Below are 22,103 nucleotides of genomic sequence, written 5' to 3' on the forward strand. Positions count from 1 at the left end.
TCCGGTCTCACTTTGCATCTAAACTGTCCTAAAATTTGAATCTCGCTGGCCTGGAGCCAAATATTTGGCTATTACTGTGTCATTTTCCGTTTTATACATTTTGGAGTCAATTCCTTCAATTTGAAGACAATTCCCACTTTCCAACTTTATGGTCAATGTTCTTCAACTTACTAGGGGTTTTATAAGTTGTCGTGACTTACTTCGCTGGAAGTACAGTACATCTGTGATCAAATGGCACCTCTCAATTGGCGACTAAAACTGGCTCTATAGTTGACTACCTTTTGTTCACAATACTCTGCTGTCTATCAACAGCCTGTCTCCTTCAAGACTACTTAGATCGCATAGAAGACTGCCATATAGGCATTCAATTAGCACAGCTAGTAAGAATAATGTCAAAAAAGACAGCTATAGCACCAAAATTCATCTCAATATTCCAACAAAAAATTAAAAACAAATAAGCATAAAAATCTCATCCACGCTCCCTTTAATCACATTTCAAAAACCATCACATTATCTTCTTATACCATTAAATATCCCCCCCAAAAAAAAAGTAATCCTTATTAATATAATAAAAAGGGATATCACTCGAACCAAATCTTATTCAAATACAAGAAAAATTTTTGTGATTTCTTAGTGCAAACAAAAGCTTATAAAGTCAAACAAAAGCGTCAAGTGACAATGTAAGTAAGGAGCTTTCTTCATCCTTATCCACCTTACTCTATTATTCTCACTTTCTTTATACCTTCTGATAAAATATTGCCAAAGGGTAATTAAATGATAAGGAGAAAATTTGATGGAATAATTTTTTTGAATGCTCACTTCTGATTATTTTTGTCGAGACATCCATACAACTTTTTGGGAGAAGGAGAATGAGCTTTGAGGCAAAAATAGAACCGAAAAAGGTGCTTTGCATTTTCATCACACACAAAAGGTAATAGAAACCTGTCTGAGTATTTTAAGCATCAAGATTATTTTAAGAAATTCTTTTTTTGTTGGTTAAAAAGTATTTTTGGAGGAGATGGAAATGAGTGTGAGAATGTGGATGAGGGTTGGCATTTTTTGAGTATAGTCACATGAGCTAGGAGAGATTGCTGAGAACCAGTGAGGAATTTGTGGGGAATGTAGCATATATCGACTAGTCAAAGGGAGTTATTGCTGTTTGAGTTTGAAGTAGATACAGTTTGTGAACTGCGAGAGTCACTGGAACTGGATAACATAAATGAACGACTCTTGAATAATTGAGCTAATGAGTTGATTGTTTTAAATTGAGCATTTTCCTATGACCCTTTAAATAATTCAGAGAATAAATAGCAGAAGAAAACATTCAAAATCATAAAGAGGGTTCGATTCCCACCAAAGTTAGGAAAAATATGGTGATCTACAAAATATAAATCTCTACATTTTTTGCTGAACTTTGCAAGGACGTATTTAATATTTAAGTTCGCGATTCAAAAGTATTCCTCTACATACATTTCAGTATGCAGACTCCAGTAGAGGTGTTTTTTATTTTGACCGGATTCCTAAAATCCTGCAAAACTATGGTTTTAATATTTTAAACACTAAGTGACATTTCGTAAAAGTTCAAATGATTTATGGAGGCTTGTCTTCAAGTCCTAACCAACCATTCTGTTGCTTTCTTTGTTCATTTTGGGTTCGAAGATGATAGGTTGTAAACCTTATCATTCCTAACCTGATTGTGGAACTGCTGAGATCTAGAACAGGCGCCATATTGTTTTTAAAGGGCGTTTATAGCTACTGCTATCTCGTCCAGGAAGGGTCTGGATAAGATTTAAATATATTCTTTTAGCAACATATTTCGGCAATATTGGAGCTGAATATAGTGGTTACAGGAAGAAGATGTACTCTTGAACTTTCGTCAGCTTTTCGACTTCCCAAACTCCCCAAAATCCTATCAATGAACCCCATATCAATTAATTAACAACCCCAAAGAGACATTTTCATGATTATGCCTCACTTTTCCTTCTATTAATGGCACACAATGGCGCGAATTGATAATAATATTTTTATTATTTCAATGTGTAAAAAGTGGGTGTGGGGGTGTGAGCAGCAACAGCTAGCTAACATGTGTACATAGTGTGTGCAAACGAAGCTTTAAAGGTTAAATATAATAAAAAAGGAGACCCTTAAACAAATGGAAATGGAAAAAAAGGGATTCAAGTGGCTCACAGTAACATTATCAACATTTATATCCGTTATGATATTATTTTTAACACAAAATGCTCCATACAGTCAATGACACACACGGAAAGAAGAATGTGTAATAAAATTTTTGCGTATCATGACATATAATAAAGTCATAATTCATGGCATGTCATCCGCTGTTCATGTTTATTTGTTTTTCGCATAAAATCATATAACCGCACAATACTCACTTTCTCTTGACTTTACCATATCAACTCAGTTCCTCTTTATATATTTTTTTCCCTCCATATCACTCATATATGTACATATACAATCAGGTTACAGCAACAGGCGTCAACTCCACATGTATAAATATAATAAAAAAAAATATGTATAATAATAACACGAAAATAATATCAGGATATCAGTGTACGTTAGGTTACATACATTGTAATTAACTTTACTTTTTTACCTTCATTTATTTCATTCATGCATTCCATTCATCGATATGTGTGGCTGCATGAGTGTGGATTATTATTTTACGTGTGCTTTTTTAATTCCTTTTCATTACAACTTTTAAATTGTTTTTCCGTCTCTCTTCCTCACGTGCTTTTCTTGTACATTTTATATCCTGATGTGATGGAATGGATTGAACAGTTTGGACGGATGTCTGTTACTTGTTGCCATTTAGTGTAATTAATTGGAAGATGTTTAAATTGGAGTGCTATAATTTAATTTATGTTTGATGAGGTTTTAATGAAGGTGGGGTTGATAGTTGCTGTATGTAGACCTAGTGCTGAATAGTTAGAATAGTGTCTTGCATCTTGGCATATCGAGGTATAACTTGCCTTTGCCTTTGAATTAGCTAATTCATCATTTCAATACAGAACCTCACCTAGCCTAATAAGTGAACAACCCCTCAGATCTGTGATAAAAATTAGCAAATTACTATCAAAATTCAAATCACAGCAACCTTTGAATTTTGTTCCAAATTTTTCCAATCACTTTTAATCCAAAAATTGATCAAAAATCATTAAAACTTAAAATAATTAAATTTGATCAAAAAACATGGACAGCAAGCTAGCTGAACAAGCTGAATCCAGAATAACAAGACTATCTCGCGGCGAAAGACGATTGCTTCTCTTGCGATATGCATCTCTACTATTTCAAATCCAAAAAGTTGAAAACGACAGCGCTATGGAGATCCAACGAATTATGGTCCACTATAATGTAATCAGACGTAAATTTGATGAATTAAATGTATCAAGTGAAGAATTGGCAGACTTACTTTTTGAACAATTTGTGAGAGATCGTTTGAATGAGCAGACAAATCGTGCTTGGGATCTTCATGTTTATCGTGGCAGTGATCCAACATGGGAGGAATTGTGTAACTTTATGAATAAACAGGCTGGAAGTTTGTATAAAAGTCAGAATTTTGGAAGTAAATAAAATGGTGAATTTTAAAGAATTTTCAATTTTTTTGGTTATTTGATATCAAAGCCTACTTTGATGAAAAGACTACAATGGACTTTAATCGCGATTCAAAATTCAAGTTTCCGAGTTTCTTGATGTGCGGACTTTGAATTTGATTTGAGCCGGGCTTTGAAATCCGATTGGAGTCATTCCAACTATATCCAAAAGCGCCTTCAATCCACAATCCCAAGCAACAACTTTTCAACTAAATCATTGCATGTAAAATGCATCAAATTCTACCCAACCTCTCACCTGCTCATAACAAATGAGTTGTTATGAAAAATAAAAACTTTTTCATCCTTCCTTCATGCCACATAGCAAGAAAATGCTCGATTTGTGTTACATAAATCGAATAAAATCGAATAAAAACAACATTTTCATAATAAATAAACAAATTGAAATGAGTGGTAGGAAGAGAGATGGAAATCATGTGAAACTTTTTCCTTTCTACACTCGCCTACACATTCTCGCTGTTGACTGACTGGCTGCTATATTGATCAAACATTTACCATGTCATGTAATCAAAATATGAAGAAAAAGTTTTTATTTTTGTGCTGCTTTGAACTTTTTTTTGAAGGCAATTTAATTTCACCTCAATACTTCATCAATCAAATGCATAATGTTTATTTAAACACTAGATATATGTTCTATACATCATCATCATAGTCGTGATATGTGCATGAATGTAATGCCTCATAAACATTAATTTATGTATTTGAGATCATAATGCAAACATACTAAATATGCTATAAATAATGGCATTATATCAGGATATTAAATTGAGAACTCCACCATGGGGAATTAGCATTTAAAAAGTTTTGTTGCTCAGAACTTTGAAGTGGATTCGTTATTAAGCTCCTTTGATGTAAACTTTGCAGAAATTTAAGTTTTTGAAAGTTTGATTGGTTGATAAATTAATAGCTGATTCGGGATTTTGCTGATTATTCTGCTAAGGATATGATTAGTTCATAGACACGGCTAGTTTCGGGATGTGATTTATTTAGGCATGTGACTAGTATGAGGTATTTAAACACTAGAACAATGATATAATCAATTTAAGGATATGATCAGTTAAAGGGATAAGAGGATATGATTCAAGGATATCTCAGTTTAAGGATATGTTCTGTTTAGGGATATGATCAATTAATGTTTATTTAAACACTAATATGTTCTGTTCAGAAATATGATCAATTTTGGGATATGATTAGTTTAAGGATATGATCAGTCAAGGGATATGTTCAGTATGAAAATAAAGGATATAATCAGTTTAAGGATGGATCAGTTTCAGGGTTATGATATTTAAAGGATATGTTCAAGTGTAGGGTTATGGTTCAGTTTAAGATATGATTTATGTTCAGTTTGGATATGACTAATTTTTGGATTAAGCCAGTAAATTGTACATCAAGTATATGATCAGCTGGTTTTTAATTTAGTAATTCAAAATTTAATTCTCAGACCTAAATCTCAACCCAATCCTAATAATCCCAAAAATCAAACCCAGATCATAATAATGCCAAAACCAAAAGCTCAACCTTCAAACTAATAATACCACTTCACCACATAATCTCCCCGCAATCCTACCAAAACCCATATCTTCACAATTCAAAAACAAACAAAAGAAACTATTTCCATTACTCGATATTCACCACATCAAACAGCAACAAAAAAAACTACCAAAATCACAATATTTCATGTTAAATGATTCTTTCTCTCCTCTTCATCTATCCATGACATGACTAAACCATATTTTCATTCTATACCTCAGCTCAATCAACAGTCTACACACAACAAAACAGTCTATATCTACCTTTTATTACCATTTTTTCCATTATTCACTGTGAGTTGCATGTGCCTGTTTGCTTGCTTCATTTCATATCATGAAAATGTAAAAAAAAAAAGAGAATTTAATACACTTCATGGTTTGTTGTTACTTTTTTTTGATATCAATAAATTTGTGGATAGGAATGGAAATGGAAATGGTTTGAAAGGGTCAGATTAATGTATGATGAAGTGGTGGATTAGAGCGCAATCTTTATGAATGGAATTGGGATTTTATGGTTATGATATGAATTTATTGTTGATTTGAATATTTAACGGTCACATTAAATTTGAATTTTAAGAGTTTGCGGTTATAAATGGACAATGTCAGTTTTAACGGTCAAATGAGATTTGAATTTGATATGTTAAAGCAAATTCAACGGTCAATTGAAATTTTTCAAAGCCAATTGAGATTCAAATTTTAAAATTGCAAAACAACTAGTTGAACATTCAAAATCTCCTCAAATACTCAACTCTTGTCCAAAATTACATCAACCTACACTTCCAAAGAGTAAATGAAGCAAGTAAATCCACATTACTTCATAAATAATCCGATAAAAAGTAACTTCTGTGTGTGTTCACAAGACACATTTGCTCACAGTAGTTTGAATAGAATTGGAAATGAAAGCTCAAAAGACATGTAATGAAAACATCATAAATATCGACCGAGATTGATTTAAATACGAAGCTCTCTTTTTTTGACAGCCATGAATGAATAATTGATTCGTCTCGTGAAAGTCACAACAAGTTTTTTTGTCGATTTTCTTCGCTTTTATAGTTCAAAGGCTTTAGTTTTTCATGGAAATTAAAGCTTAGATGAATTTTGGGTAAAAAAATCATCTCAACATTTTTTCCAGCACCTGATTTTTTTTCAACAACTGAAAAAACATTAAATATGGATGCAATTCAAATTAGAATATACATTATTGATTATCCTTCTACTCAAAACCTTTTATATCTCTCATTCTCTCATACCTGTATATTCCACATCTATTTAAATTGAACATATAGACTCAATCAATTGAAATCAATTGGCAATTGCATTTTGATGTTATTTTCTCAATTTAAAAATTTTCCAATATACCCAAAAACTGCATGTAGCTACATACATGTTTGATTCATAAAATTTGTATTATGTCGATATAAACATGAAATTTAATTTTAATTTTATGATTTTTTTAATTAAAAATTTTAATGCTTATTGTTTTGTTCACACACACACATACATGAACAGTTGCATCCAGTAAAATGCCAATTTCATGTATGAATGATTGATTTGTAATTGTGAATATTTTAATTCATTTATACATGAACAATCATTATTGGGACTTGAAATAATTCGAGAATTATACCTGGAATTAATTTGTTTTCGATAATCCTGAGAAATTAATGAAAATTTTGTTTGGTTTGGTTGGAAAACTTAATTTTTGATGAAAATTGAACTTGATGCTGTGATAATGTCTGTTATGAATGCTTTAAAGCTGTTTATGAGCGATATTTGTGTCTAATAATTAAATTAAAGTATAATTTTGAGGATTTTAAATGAAATTCACAGCAACAACAAAAAGGGCTTTAAACTATGAATTTCAATTCAATTTCAAAAAAGATTTGAATTTTAAAAATACGTTACAATTTTTGATGCGGAAATTTCAAACAAAATTACTAAAATCTTTAAATTTAGAACAATTTGAGGAATTATATTGACAAGACTGCTTAGATTCCAACAAAACAAACTATTTTAATCCTTGATCTTTTCCAAAAATTCAATATTATCTTACAAAACCCAGCTTTGCTCTACAAAAATCAACTTAATTTAAACAAGAAAATTCCATCATTCTTCTTCAATTACAATGTTAAACCAACGAAATGCTTGTCTATGCTCTGCAGATATTTAAAAGTAAACAAAGTAAAAAGAAAACTATTTGCAAAGAAATGTGAAAAATTTTTCATTAAGTATCAAAAAGTTTGTTAATAAAAAAATATTACACACACTTACTAGTGAGTGAGATGGAGAGAGTGAGTACAAAAAAAATATATTTTAATAAATTTCTAACAACTTGAACTTCCTAGTTTTTTTTTGTTGCCGAGCATTCTTCTTAAACATTTCACATAAAAGAAAAGTGTCACAACATCAGGTATACTCAGAGCATAACATCAAACATACATACAAAAGTTTCTCTTTATATCCTTATACATAAAGTTGAGTAAAATGCTGTACAACAGGTTGCATAATTAAGCTGAACATGTAATGTTGGTATCATGGAAAATAAAAATACATTTTATATAAAGTAACAACCACCTCTTGCCATATTATGAATTTATACACTTTTACCTTATATATATGTGCGATGTGTGATGTGATGTTAAGCATTAACATGAACACTTACTTCTCTACTATTTCTTCCATCGCCTACATCATCCTCCTTTTTGCACGTTACAATGAAAGTGTCTCACTCATACTCATACTCATGAACTATACATATCTCTGTGTACTATGAGAGATGATGGTAAATTGTGACAGCAACACGTGATGCATAACAGCTCACGTAAGTTTCGCAGTAATAAATTATTAACTTCCTTACTTTACTTTAACATTTTTTCTTTTTTTCATTTGACAATAACTTTTTTTATGGCATAAAGTTTACTTCCTTGCTGTTATTCTTCTACCAAATTGCACTGTCGTATATTGATTATATTGATGGTACTGTGTGTAAATTTATTTATTGGTGTACTTTAAACAATTTTTTTGTGTACTTAAAAGCAGCTAAACTTTTTATTTTTTAAATAATTCGAATGATTTTTTTGAGAGTTTTTATTTTTGGGTATGAGAGGAGAAAGAATTTAAAGTTTATGGCTTTTAAACGTGCAATAAAAATTTTGTGAATAAATATGTTTTTGGCTTTAAACTATGGAGTGAGAAGAAAGGATCAAGTCACACGTGTGACTTTTAAACTCACTTGGTTTAATATTTTTTCCCGGATTTTTTATTAAAAAGGTCGAAAATTTACATCAGATGGTAGAAAAGTAACAGTTACAGTCAAAATGTTGACTGAGCACTAAAGAAATGCTCATAAAGTTCTATCAAAAAAACCTAAAATATCTGTCAAAAAGCTTGCTATTTCTGTCAAAAATTTCAATATACTATTAAAAATTTCAATAAATGTATCAAAAAGCTGCAAAATGTCAAAAAAATTCAATCAAAAACTTTAAAAATCTCAACAAATTTGTCAAAAAGCTCAAAAAATTATCATAAATTTCAAATTATTTCTAAAAATTCTGTCAAAAAGCTCAAAATGCCTATTAAAAATTTGGCAAAAAGTTCAAAAAATGATCGAAAAATTCCAAAATTTCAAAAAGTTTGTTCAAAAAGCTCAAAAAATTCAAAACTAATTAAAATTCAAATTTGAGTTTCGATAAAACTGATACAAAATTCTATAAAATTCAAATTGAATTTGCAATTCCCTAAATTCCAGCCTCATAGCTCCATTTAAATTCACAAACCATACCACATAAATTATCACAAATTGACAGCAATTTAAAGAATTCACAAAATTCCATCAAATCCTCATTCAATCCAAAATATTCTCAACTAAAAATTGCACCAAAAATCAAGCATAAAATCCCATTTCCTTTAATTTTTCACCCTTTTTCCCCATTTAAATCCCATGAAATTGTTTGAATATTTTTATATCATACAAAAAAAAAGTTCTAAATAGCTAAAAAGAAACTTTATTTTTATGTCTCTCAAAAATTGAGCAATCCATAAAAATAACAATATATCAAACCATAGTCCATTAAATATTTTCGACATAAAAGAATCACAACAGATATATTTTAAAATATAAAAATTTTAACTCAATTCAATATGATCTATGCTGTTACCCGAAATGTTTATATGTCTCCCAAAAACTTTGCTAGTTTAAGGCACTTTATTTGTTGCTGTGGTGTGAGAAGTGCACCCTTAAAAAATATGTCCATTAAATTATCGAAACAGCATAGCCACTTATGGCCTCCTCAGGATTATAAAATTGATTTTATTTAGTCGAAAACTTTTTTGATAGATCATTTTGGATGGGCTTCCCTCCACCGACCAAGAATAAGAAGAAGGAACAAAAAGTTTCTTGTGTTTCCTTTTTGACTTTAAGTTATTCTAAGATTTAAGAGACGTCAAGTGACATAAATTAAGTAAAACAAGTTTCGTGAACAAATAAATTTCATTTCTAAAAAGTTAAATACCACCAAAAATGTGTGCACAATCCACTAAAAAAAAGTGGCACTTTGCAATAAATTAATTTTTTATGGTGAAAATTTTTGTTTTCCCCCAACCCGAACAGCCTTTTCCGCTCTTATTTTGTAGAAAACAAATGAAGTTTGTTGATTGTTGGATGGGTATTGCACTATGGGCCAGAAATGAATTTTTTTTCTAAAAATTATTTTCTTGGCTTTTTTGATAGTTCCTATTCGGCTCTATATAACTGTTGTCAAAAAACTTTTCAAGTCGATACCTTGTGGGAGATATGGCATTTTGAAGTTAGTAAGCCGACCATTTTCATGTATCATTAAAATTGATCTTACCGATTACTGTATTGATGAATCTTTTTGAAACTTTTTTTGTTTATTAGCTTAATATAGGTCCTTAATTTTGAGATATAAAAAATTTTCCCAGGCATCGGAAAATTATGCGAAAAACTTGATTTTCCTTGAAAACCACGTGGTCACAATACTTCCGTTTGTCTAGCTCATTCCTGGTGGAATTTTATATTCTTAATTGTTTTTTATATTAAAGATATTATAATAATCTACAACTTTTGTGAACATATTGTATAGTTTTGTCCAAGTTCTGATAGTTAAAAATTAGCTTTTTCCCAAAAAAACTTCAATTTTTCGACAAAAATTGCTCTAGCGCTTCAGGAGTATAGATGGTAGTGGAATTTTATTTCAGATTTTAAAAGCTCTCTGTTACTACTATCAAATAAAGCAATAAAATAAGAGTGCGTTCTCTTGGAAAAAGGCACTTTTTTGGCTCTGAAAGTCACATGTTGCGCACTCCTCATATAGAAAAAAATTCATAACAATTTTAGATCTTAATAAAATTTAATAATTTTAGTTTAGATTTATAGATCTATTCAATACGCATATTTTGAGTATAAATATGTCATGGTTTGGTCAAGTTTTGTGGGCAAAATTTTAAAATTTCGATTTTCACTAAAATTTTGAGAAAAAAATAACTTTTTTTCTCGAACTCAATGAAACTTGTTCAAATTTTTTTTAAAAGTTGTATTTTTATGTGTGTAACAACTTTTGTTCAGCAACTTCTCATAAATATTTGATTTTTGGCCTGAAATTTTGAAAAAACTTTAAAAAATCCCAATTTTTGGGTATTTTTTCAACAAATGTTACGATATATTATCAAATATCATATTTTAACATAAGTTTATTAATTAGCTTTATATTTTCGAGGATGATCTTTCATTTTCCGATGAGAAATTTATAGGTTTTCATATGAAAATATTCTAAAAAATGACTTTAAGTAGTTCAAGCATGGAGATCAAAAATTTCAAATTCACTTTTTCACACCTAAAACTATTCAGATGACTTTAAATCTTTCTGAATTCATTTATTATTGTAATATTGACTAATTTATTGCTAGTTTTGGTAGTAATAACAGCTATTCGAGCAGATTTTAGTGATTTTCGCAATTAAAATTTAACAAATAATATTTTAAATATTGCAATCTTAGATGTACTCAAGATCACTGAATTTCTCGATTTTCTGACTGAAAGATCATATCTGACTAAATTTTGACCCAGTTGCATAAAATTGTTGCCACAAAAATGCTTCAAAAAACATTAAAAAGCATGGTTAACTGTTAGTTCATCTTGTGCTTTGTATGACTACTAAATCTTGACTTTGTTCAAATATTTAAACTTTTTCAACAATCTCCGCCCGACCAGACAGATAATAGTAACTAAATATAAGCAAAATAATAATTGAAACTAAATTTAGTTGTGATTTACATTTTCCTAAATTTTTTGGAAATTTTCGTTTGTTCAGTCACTAAAATCATGTCATATAGCTGTTATTACTACCAAAACTAGCAATAAATTAGTCAATATTACAATAATAAATGAATTCAGAAAGATTTAAAGTCATCTGAATAGTTTTAGGTGTGAAAAAGTGAATTTGAAATTTTTGATCTCCATGCTTGAACTACTTAAAGTCATTTTTTAGAATATTTTCATATGAAAACCTATAAATTTCTCATCGGAAAATGAAAGATCATCCTCGAAAATATAAAGCTAATTAATAAACTTATGTTAAAATATGATATTTGATAATATATCGTAACATTTGTTGAAAAAATACCCAAAAATTGGGATTTTTTAAAGTTTTTTCAAAATTTCAGGCCAAAAGTCAAATATTTATGAGAAGTTGCTGAACAAAAGTTATTACACACATAAAAATACAACTTTTAAAAAAAATTTGAACAAGTTTCATTGAGTTCGAGAAAAAAAGTTATTTTTTTCTCAAAATTTTTGTGAAAATCGAAATTTTAAAATTTTGCCCACAAAACTGGACCAAACCATGACATATTTATACTCAAAATATGCGTATTGAATAGATCTATAAATCTAAACTAAAATTATTAAATTTTATTAAGATCTAAAATTGTTATGAATTTTTTTCTATATGAGGAGTGCGCAACATGTGACTTTCAGAGCCAAAAAAGTGCCTTTTTCCAAGAGAACGCACTCTTATTTTATTGCTTTATTTGATAGTAGTAACAGAAGCTTTTAAAATCTGAAATAAAATTCCACTACCATCTATACTCCTGAAGCGCTAGAGCAATTTTTGTCGAAAAATTGAAGTTTTTTTGGGAAAAAGCTAATTTTTAACTATCAGAACTTGGACAAAACTATACAATATGTTCACAAAAGTTGTAGATTATTATAATATCTTTAATATAAAAAACAATTAAGAATATAAAATTCCACCAGGAATGAGCTAGACAAACGGAAGTATTGTGACCACGTGGTTTTCAAGGAAAATCAAGTTTTTCGCATAATTTTCCGATGCCTGGGAAATTTTTTATATCTCAAAATTAAGGACCTATATTAAGCTAATAAACAAAAAAAGTTTCAAAAAGATTCATTAATACAGTAATCGGTAAGATCAATTTTAATGATACATGAAAATGGTCGGCTTACTAACTTCAAAATGCCATATCTCCCACAAGGTATCGACTTGAAAAGTTTTTTGACAACAGTTATATAGAGCCGAATAGGAACTATCAAAAAAGCCAAGAAAATAATTTTTAGAAAAAAAATTCATTTCTGGCCCATAGTGTATTGAGGGTTAGAAAGCGCAGTTCAGGTTGAGTGCAGCTGGAACTGCATTTTGTAATGAATATTGAGCATTGTCTCTCACATAGCATGCAAGGGCCAGTAGCTCGATGTCTGTGACATTCATTCCTAAGCCCGAGCAGCACAGTACCAAGAAACTCATTTTTCGTCATAGAAATAGGTTGATATTAGCTATCAAATTTCCTCAAAGGCAAATTAGCAACTTCCAGTTGATACGACGTGGAACCGGATCCTTAGCAAGCAAGCTGTTCTGTTCGGGAAGCTTTACAATTCTTGCCAAATTAGACTAATATTAGAAAAATGACGGAAACCAACAATTTTGCTTCTATTATGTCCGATTTGGCCATTATTAAGAAAATTTCAAGTTTATAGCTAAACTAGTTACCCAAAAGTCAAATTCCTAACTACTAGACAGGCTTTAGACTAATCTTAACCTGCTCCTACTAGTCTAAATTGCCTTATTTAAACAATCTACATAGTTCCTTCATTTAATTTACTAATTTACATCCAAAACCCCCCTCAACAACCAGCCACACCGCCAAAAAATGCCTCCAAAATTACCTTAATTCTATTCATAGCAGCAATAAAAAGCTGTTGTTGTTTCTTTTTACAAATTATTTTTATTTTGTCGTCGCCTGCAGCAACTTCGATACATTCATATATTTATGTGGTGTACATAAAACCTGCAGAGACTACTTAAAAGTAACAACTTTTTTTTGGCATTTATGGCGTGCTGTGTTGGAATGGTTAAAAAAGGACTTTCTTTTTTTTTGCACTCTACGAAACAAAATAAATTAAGAATGTCGTTGCCTTACTGCTGCAACTCATTGCAGTCATGAAAAATACATAAGTGAATGTACAATACAGTCATGTATTTTACGAATTATTGAGTGTGAATCGCTGCCATTCTGAGAAAACATTTCAATTATGGAAAATCGAGAGCATACAATTTTCGTTCCTACTCACAAATGCAGAAAATACAGCTTTTAATTCTTTGGTGTCAATAAAAAATTTAATTTCAATGCGATATACAAAAAATATTTTTTTTTGTTCTGCAACATGGAAATTGCTTAAATTTTAAATTTATTTCTTTTTTCCCAGTGAATATAAAATATAAAAAAGTTTTTGTACCTATGTAGCATAAAGCAATTGCATGAAATGTAAATATTTGATTTGTGTCAATACAATTATGTGAGAATGTCAAGGCATGGCAAATAAAAGGTGAAGTTTATTAAGCTTTTCAGGGCTTATTAATCGTTGACACATAATCATTTCTGATAGTCGAAGAGCATGCTTTCATGGTGCAGAAAGACCACTACGGTACCTAAAAGCGGCCCTTTATCAGTTAGGGATATGCTCAATTAGCTTCTTACGATACCAATAAGCATACTCACTGGAATGTTGGGGAATAATATCTTAAGCAAAGCTAAGGTAGTAGCATGTTTCTTACTAAGTTGTTCCTTAATGTTGTCTGAATTGTTTAAGAAACTACTAAGAACCCTAAAATTAAATCGTATTTTCCTAACAATAAATTAGAGTTCGTCCAAAACTGCAAGCCTGCTGCCTAGGACAGTACTAGGACAGATAAGGAACAGTCGAAAACTGCTCACACATCTTAAACGCAGGAAATGCAGGCCTGTGTTTCTTAACTAAACCCTCCTTTAAACCAATCCTTACTGGCCTGTGATGGTAATCGAACCCATATCCTTAAAAAAGGGATAAAGACAGCCTAATCTCTCGGCCAAAGAGCATTCATCTCACAATTGTTTGTGGTGGGAATCAAACCCACATTCTCACAAAAGGAGGATGTGCTAAACTGTCACTCGGTCACAGAGCCTTACCTTCGTACTTACAGATTCGTCTATATAATGTTTGATATCCCGAATTCCACTCTTCTTCAACACTACGGCAAATACTGACAGATTTCCCAACATAAGGCTCATAAGACTCAATACCTTAAATTCAACGCTACTTCGACACCACGCCAAATAGTTAAAAAAAATCCCTAAAATATCAAACTTCACAAAATCACAACAAGTCAAAGTTTTATAAGCGTGTGTCTGCACATACATATGTAAAATATTGAAAAACATCATAAAACGATTTGCTTGCAATTGAAATAAATAAATTTTTTATTCGATTTATGTTTTTTCATTGGAATTTTATTCCTCAAATCGATATATCGCACATCAGAATCCTGCATATATATATATATTTTTCTTCATATCCACGATTCATGCATCTTTCATCTAAATCCGTCATTCAGATATTTCAATGTGTAATTTTTGCTCTCATTCTGCAACTGTTAAATCGCAAAAGGTTCATGATTGCATTATGCATTGTTGAAAAGATTTCATCTCTAAAAAATATATAGTTTTGCACCTCGCCACAATAACACAACATCATCACAAACGACACCGAGCAAATAAAAGCAAAGTCGCGAGTTTGTTATATGATAAAATGCACTTTTTATATGGAGTGTACTTTGCCATGCTACTTATGAAATATTGAACACTTCATATGCACTTTTGTGAAAATTTTTTTTTTTTTGCTCTATTCATGTGTGGCGGGGATGAATGAAATTCCCAAAATTGAAAGTCAAAATGCTTTTAGCAATAAAATATTTAATTTCCGTTTATATTCCAAATAGCTTTTTTTTTAGCTGTGCAAACAACATAGACAGAGAAAAAAAAAGTTTTGTTCGATGTTAGGAATAAGGAAAAGTATTGTGGAAGGAATTGAGGGTAGAGGAATTTGTTGAGTTTAAGTTTATCGCAATATTATTATAACACTTAATTAAAATTCAACTATATTTTGGTTTTGTTGAATAATATGTACATGTCTGTCATGTGTTGAAGGCAGAGGTGGAATGATATATTAGTAATAAGCCGGAAATAAGGATGGAGTATTTTTCAGGATTCTTCTGGAAGTGAGGTATCTCCAGCATATTTTGGGGGTATATTCTGATTCTGTTATACAATTTAATTTGGATTCAAACTTGCATCTTGCATAAATTCGCATTACAGAAGCTAAACTCTAGATACTAATCCACTTTGCTACTATTGATCAATATGAAATAGGAGCACTTGTGCCTAATCTACTCGTTAACACCTCATGTTCTTAAATCCGTTCCTTAATTTAGGCTACCTTCAAATTTTCAAGTTCATCTTAATCTCACGCATTAAGCATGTTTAAAACATCTAAACCGATCGAAAAAGTGCAAAGTTGGAAATGGCAAGATTCGAACCCACGACTTTCAAATTATCATTCCAAATGTGAACCGAGCGCTTTGCCAATTACTCTACAGAGGCACTTAATCACTTGTTGATACCTCAACTAATTAGACACTACATTCCAATGAACAGTTGAAAGGACTTTTAGAGGAAGAAGATGGATGATTGACTTTGAACCTTAGCAAAATTGAGGATTTGGCTCTGAATATGTCCCTGACACCTTCTCAGACACTTTACTGCTCAAAAGCATCGCATTGCAAGAGAACACTTAGTCAATAACCTCTAAGAAGATCCAACTCTGCACAAACTAATAGTAAACCTTCAAAAGCGAAACAACATACATCCCAAAAACTCATGCATCCAGATAATGTTAGAGCAACAGGATCTCATCATTTATAGATGAAGATAAAAGTGAATCATGAAATTAATGTTCAAAATGAGAATTTCAGATTGTAAATAAAGTTATATATGTTCATGTTATTTCACTATGATGCACTCCCCGTGACTATCCTGACCTTTTAGTCTATCAGTAGAAAAAAAAAGAAAATCTCCACAGGAGCTAACATACTTGAAAATTACACTCACGTTAAATATGCGAGTAAAAATTAATTAAATCAATATTTCATATTTCTCTCATACGAACTTGACTCTCCTCTTATGCTGCTCTTGCCATTTTTATCCTTATTAATTTTTCTCTCGTTTCTCGTTTCTCTTTACAGACTTTTCTTCATCCTATATTAATAATAATAATAATAATAATACGAACAGTATCAAAAACACCAGTAGCTATTTCAAAGAGCAATTTGTATTAACTCAGCATCAAACTAATAAATCATTAAGAAACAGTAATAACATGAATAGCAAAAAAACTGAACAGGTGGTATTTTATACTCAGCATTTAGCGCCAGATCAATTGTGTAAGGAATATGGTGAAACGAATGAAAATCGTAAAGAGAACACGTGTGATGGTAACCATCCATTATTTAGAGACCGTAGTGCTGAGGAGACAGAGGCAGCACACGATTTATTATCATTATCGCAAAGTTTACCACCATTGTCCGCCTATCAAATAACAGCCGTAACAATCGTTCATTCTGAATCGAATTATCAATCGAATGTTCAAGAAATTAAACCAGCATCGCATCAATTGATCGGTAAATCAAATGGAATTCATCGTACAATGTCACCATCATCGAGATTTGATGTCTCAATTAATAATGGTTATGATGTTACGACACAAAATATATCACCTCTAACACCTCCTACCTCGGAACATTCTTCCGATGCTGAGACAATTGGCCTATCATCCTCATCCTCCTCTTCATCCTCCTCCTCTTCGTCATCATCAATTGATGGATCATTAAAAGGTGATAAAAATGCTACAAAAAATCGCAAACATTCAACATCATCATCATCGCTACTTATGAATGCATTGAGTAGTAAGAAAACGTCAGTAATACACAGAGTATCGTCAAATAGTAGCACATCTGCTGCTGAATTATATACTTATGATGATCTACTATCAACTGATGGTAGATCAAAGAATAAACGAAAAAGTTCCTCAAAATCAGAATGTGAAGACAGTGATGAAAGTGACAAAAAATCAATTCATAGTAGTCATATAGTCACGAGCAATGGAAAGTCAAAATATAAATGTACAGAATGTGGTAAGCAATATGCAACATCAAGCAATTTATCGCGTCATAAGCAAACACATCGAAGTCTCGATTCACAGTCAGCTAAAAAATGTCACACATGTGGTAAGGCATACGTCTCAATGCCAGCACTTGCGATGCATTTATTAACACATAAACTCACACATTCTTGTGGTGTTTGTGGTAAAAAGTTTTCGAGACCGTGGCTACTGCAGGGTCATTTGAGATCACATACTGGCGAAAAGCCCTACGGTTGTGGTCATTGCGGAAAGGCATTTGCCGATCGAAGTAATTTACGAGCACATATTCAAACCCACTCACTTGATAAAAGCTATGAATGTAGCAGATGTCACAAGACATTCGCATTAAAATCGTATTTAAATAAACATTTAGAGTCTGCATGCTTTAAGGACGATGCAAATATTGAATATCGTAGTGACGATGAGGATGAGGATATTATCGTGACGTAATTAAATGTTGACTTGTGGATGGATGAGATGACAACACCAAAACGGATAATGATGAGAATCTAATCACACATGTGAGTCTCTATGTATGTCAACCTGTAGAAGTAAATCTTCAAACCTTCTTTTTTACAAATTATGATGCTAAAATATACGGAACTGTATATTCACGAAATAGCAAAGAAACAACAAAATATTCAAAAGCAATTTTTTAAAAAGAACAGAAACAGGAAAAAGTTTTCTTTTTTGTTCCTACATATGCGCTCATTTGATGTAATTTGAGCAATAATCTTAGTTAAAATCCATCTTACGGAGATTTATTTTGAAGGTTTTATGTAAAAAAAAGTAATATATTTAAAATTCATCGTGATAATCCTGTGGAACCAAGGTATTGTTGGAAGTGGTATGAATATTTATGACAAGCTATAATCAGCAGAGTTATGGTACTTAGAGCTTGAATTCGACTAGTATTTTGTATGGAAAATTCGACTCTAGTCGATTTGACTCCATATGCTAGTCACTATAGCTATACGTACTAGTTGAAGAACTTAGATGCCACTATCCCGGATGGAACAAATCTGTTAATCGATCAAAAATTTGGCCCCAGGCTGAGCTGACAGTAATTTGGTGCCAGATTCGACTTAAATCCGATACCATAGTCACGCTAGCCTAGTGCTAGATTTTGGACTGATTAACCGACTTGTGCTACTCGGGCTAATGTTAACTATTCAATTGATGATTGAGCTTGGTTCCCACAGGATAAAGAAATGTAAATTCCACTACCATAAACAATTAATTGATTTGAAAACAATGGTTGAAATTTAATAAGTTTTGAATATTTTAAGAATTATGATTCGTTTGAAAACAGAAAGCAATAAAAGTAAACCTTTATTAACAAAAAAATTTAATCAAAATTAATTAAAAATTTCGGAAAATTATTTGAGATTTTTGCAAAGGGGATTTGGGATTGAAATGATTGATTTTCTGATAAAGGAATGCATTTATAAGGGTGTTTAGTGACCAATATACTGGAATTGAATTATTTGAATTTGAAAAATTAGGATATTGAAAATAGTGCAAGGGATGGTCCTTAAAACAGAGCTCAAATTCGACTCGTATTTTGTATGGAAATTTCGATTCAACACAATTTGACTCAACTCGAACCGACTCGACTTAGCTCGGCTCAACTCGACTAAACTCGGCTCCATACACAATTCAAGTCAATTTGAGCTTTGATATAGCATAGAGCCTAAAATCAAATTTTTATTGTCGATTTGATTAAAAATTAACAATTTAAAATTAAGATAAAATCAAAGGATTCATCCAAAATTGCTGGCTTGAAGTCTTGGATGAACTTTAAGATACAGCCTAAACTCACCCCAAAACTACGGGCCTGTGCATCTAAATTGCATGAATTGCAAGCCGCACACTAGAAAATCATTAAGAAAATCAATATTTCAATCCACATTCCCAACTTGTGATTCCAAATTAAAAATCCAGTGTGTGCATAGATATATTCGCACCCTGTGACTATTTACTTATTTCAAAAACAATGAAAAATTATTCTAATTAGTTCCATTTCCTAGAAAACAAAAAAAAAAAATTAATACACGAAAGTATTTCAGAAAAGAATTCAAAGTACTTCCATTTGAAATTTAGTAATTATGGAAGTTATAAAAAAAATTATGAAAAAGTAGTAAGTAGAATTTTATATTAAAATTGACCATTTTAAGCAATATATAAAGAACAAAAAAATTTAAAGGAAGTAAAAAAATTAAAAAAAAAATCAATAAAAATTGTAAAAAAAATTCAAATTTTTTAATTTAATTCGCAAAACATTTTTAGAAATGACTTAGAGAATTAATTTTAATTCACGTAGTACATGATATATATATTTATATTTGCAACGAATAATAATGTCAAAAAAAGAATATTTTTATAGAAAAACAGAAATAAAAAAACACAAGATTTTGACGGATATTTTATTTGAGGATATATGATAAATTTGTAGAAATTATCCAGAAAGTGATTTGTAGCTTTTAATGCAATGAAAAATGAAAATTTAATTGGCTTTACACTTTATATGAATATTATTATTAAGTAGATGAAATTTATTGAATACAAAAAAAGCTAATAAATTTAATTAAATTAAGCACTCGGTTTCAAAAATTGAGAATCAAAGTTTAAAAATGAATAAAAATAGTTTTTTACTAATATGAAAAAAAATTAGATCTCCTTCTATGATATGACAAAGGAATAGGAATTTTACAAATGATTTTAACTTAATATATAGTCTTGAAATAGCACAGTAGGGTTATGATGTTAAAACTTTATATTGAAGAGGATTGACAATTTGGTTTGATTCTTAAATTTGACTCGGACAGCACACGGTGTATAAATGTCCGAAATTCTAGGACCTGGCCAGCGTGACTCTGGTCTCATGCAAGATTCTTTGAAATTCAACATCAGCTCTGAGCCAAGTCTGCCTATTTTAGCGTCATCTGCCCAGAGTTAAGTAGGTTTAAATGGATTTACGCCTATTTCTACGCCGGTAGTTTTACTGAACGTATTTCAGTCGACTAAACAGCTTTTTTAGTCAATTTAGGACTTAGATACGTGTAGTGTCTGGGCAGAGTTAAAACCGGGATTTCGAGCAATTCATAGGTGATTTTGTCAATTCGAAATTAAGGTCTATGTGGCCAAGTTGTTTAGCAATAGACCTAACATCTATAAAACTCTATTTAGTTCGATTCCAATAGAAATCAATAAATTTTAGAGTCAACTTTTAGCCCTACAAAGTGCTCAAAAATGATTAGAAAAGAAGCAACACTTGTTGTTCTAATCAAGATAATAGTTTGCAACAACCATAAAGTTCTTAATGCTAAGCACTATCCTGAAGACCAAATAAACGCAATATTAATTTTTAATCAAAACTACCAAAAATTATAATTTTTAAAGCTAATGACCCAGAGCATCATAATAAATAACCTTATTAAAATCCAATTTGATATCTAAAAAGTTGCAACAAGACCATTTTTAACATCATAAAATTCCTGTGCTATTAGAGGATTTTTAATTGAATCGATAATTTTATAAAACTACTCACTACAATGCAATTTTTTTTAACAAAAAACTCTTTAAATAAATAATTGTCCTAAGAGATTAAAAGGCAATGATAATGCAACATCCAAACATTTTTAAACGAATGACTTTTACCAATATTTAATAATAACGGCAATAACCATTAGCTGAATGTGAAATAGGATATTGGGAAGGATTTTTGGAATTAAGGGGCTGTAGATTTGAACTTCAGCACTTGGATGGAAGTGAATGGTAGCTCTAAGTTGTCAGTCGGGGATGGACAGCTTGTAAAATTGGGATTTGAACTTCAGCACTTGGATGGAAGTGAATGGTAGCTCTAAGTTGTCATTTGCGGCTGGACAGCTTAAAGTTGAATTAGATAAGGCTTTTTAGGCTTTAAATTGAGACAGCGTTGAAAAACGGCTGTCCATCGCTACCTTCTGTCCTCGACGTCCGTCTTGGGTATTAATCAGATTCCACCAAAAACTACCCAAATCTAATGCAAATGACATCAATCTTGAATTTACAACTCAGCACCAAAAGATGCAAATTTCAAGAATTCACATCCAAATCCCCTCAAGATTGTCTTAAATACCACAAAATTGTCATCTATAAAACAATTTAGTGCTGAAGCTTAATTTTCAATCCGGGAATGATGAGCTTTAATGTGATTTCTTTTTTTAATGTATTTAAATAAAGATACACATACTCATACATCCAAAATTAATTAAAATTTTAATCCATAGCTATATGACATAAAAATTAGCTCCGCAAATTATTCGAACAGGAATGAGATGAACAAAAAAATTTTTTTTTAACATAAACCTTTTTAAGCCATTCTCATTCACTCGATAATAGCTACATGAGAATGAT

General features: G+C 30.9%; 1 protein-coding gene across 1 annotated transcript in view; it reads left to right on the top strand.

Annotated features, from left to right (window-relative positions):
* Positions 1–18,567, top strand: part of LOC139089230 (zinc finger protein 37 homolog) — a 41,668-nt gene extending 23,101 nt beyond the window's left edge. The window contains exon 3 of the mRNA XM_070638702.1: positions 16,750–18,567. Coding sequence (XP_070494803.1) covers positions 16,750–18,155 — 1,406 coding nt within the window. The 3' untranslated portion in view covers positions 18,156–18,567. The remainder of the gene's footprint in view (positions 1–16,749) is intronic.
* The last annotated feature ends 3,536 nt before the right edge of the window (positions 18,568–22,103 follow it).

Source organism: Chironomus tepperi, unplaced genomic scaffold (assembly GCF_022539635.2).
Source record: "Chironomus tepperi strain 1889 unplaced genomic scaffold, CSIRO-AGI_Ctep_v1 contig_176, whole genome shotgun sequence".
NCBI lineage: Eukaryota > Metazoa > Arthropoda > Insecta > Diptera > Chironomidae > Chironomus > Chironomus tepperi.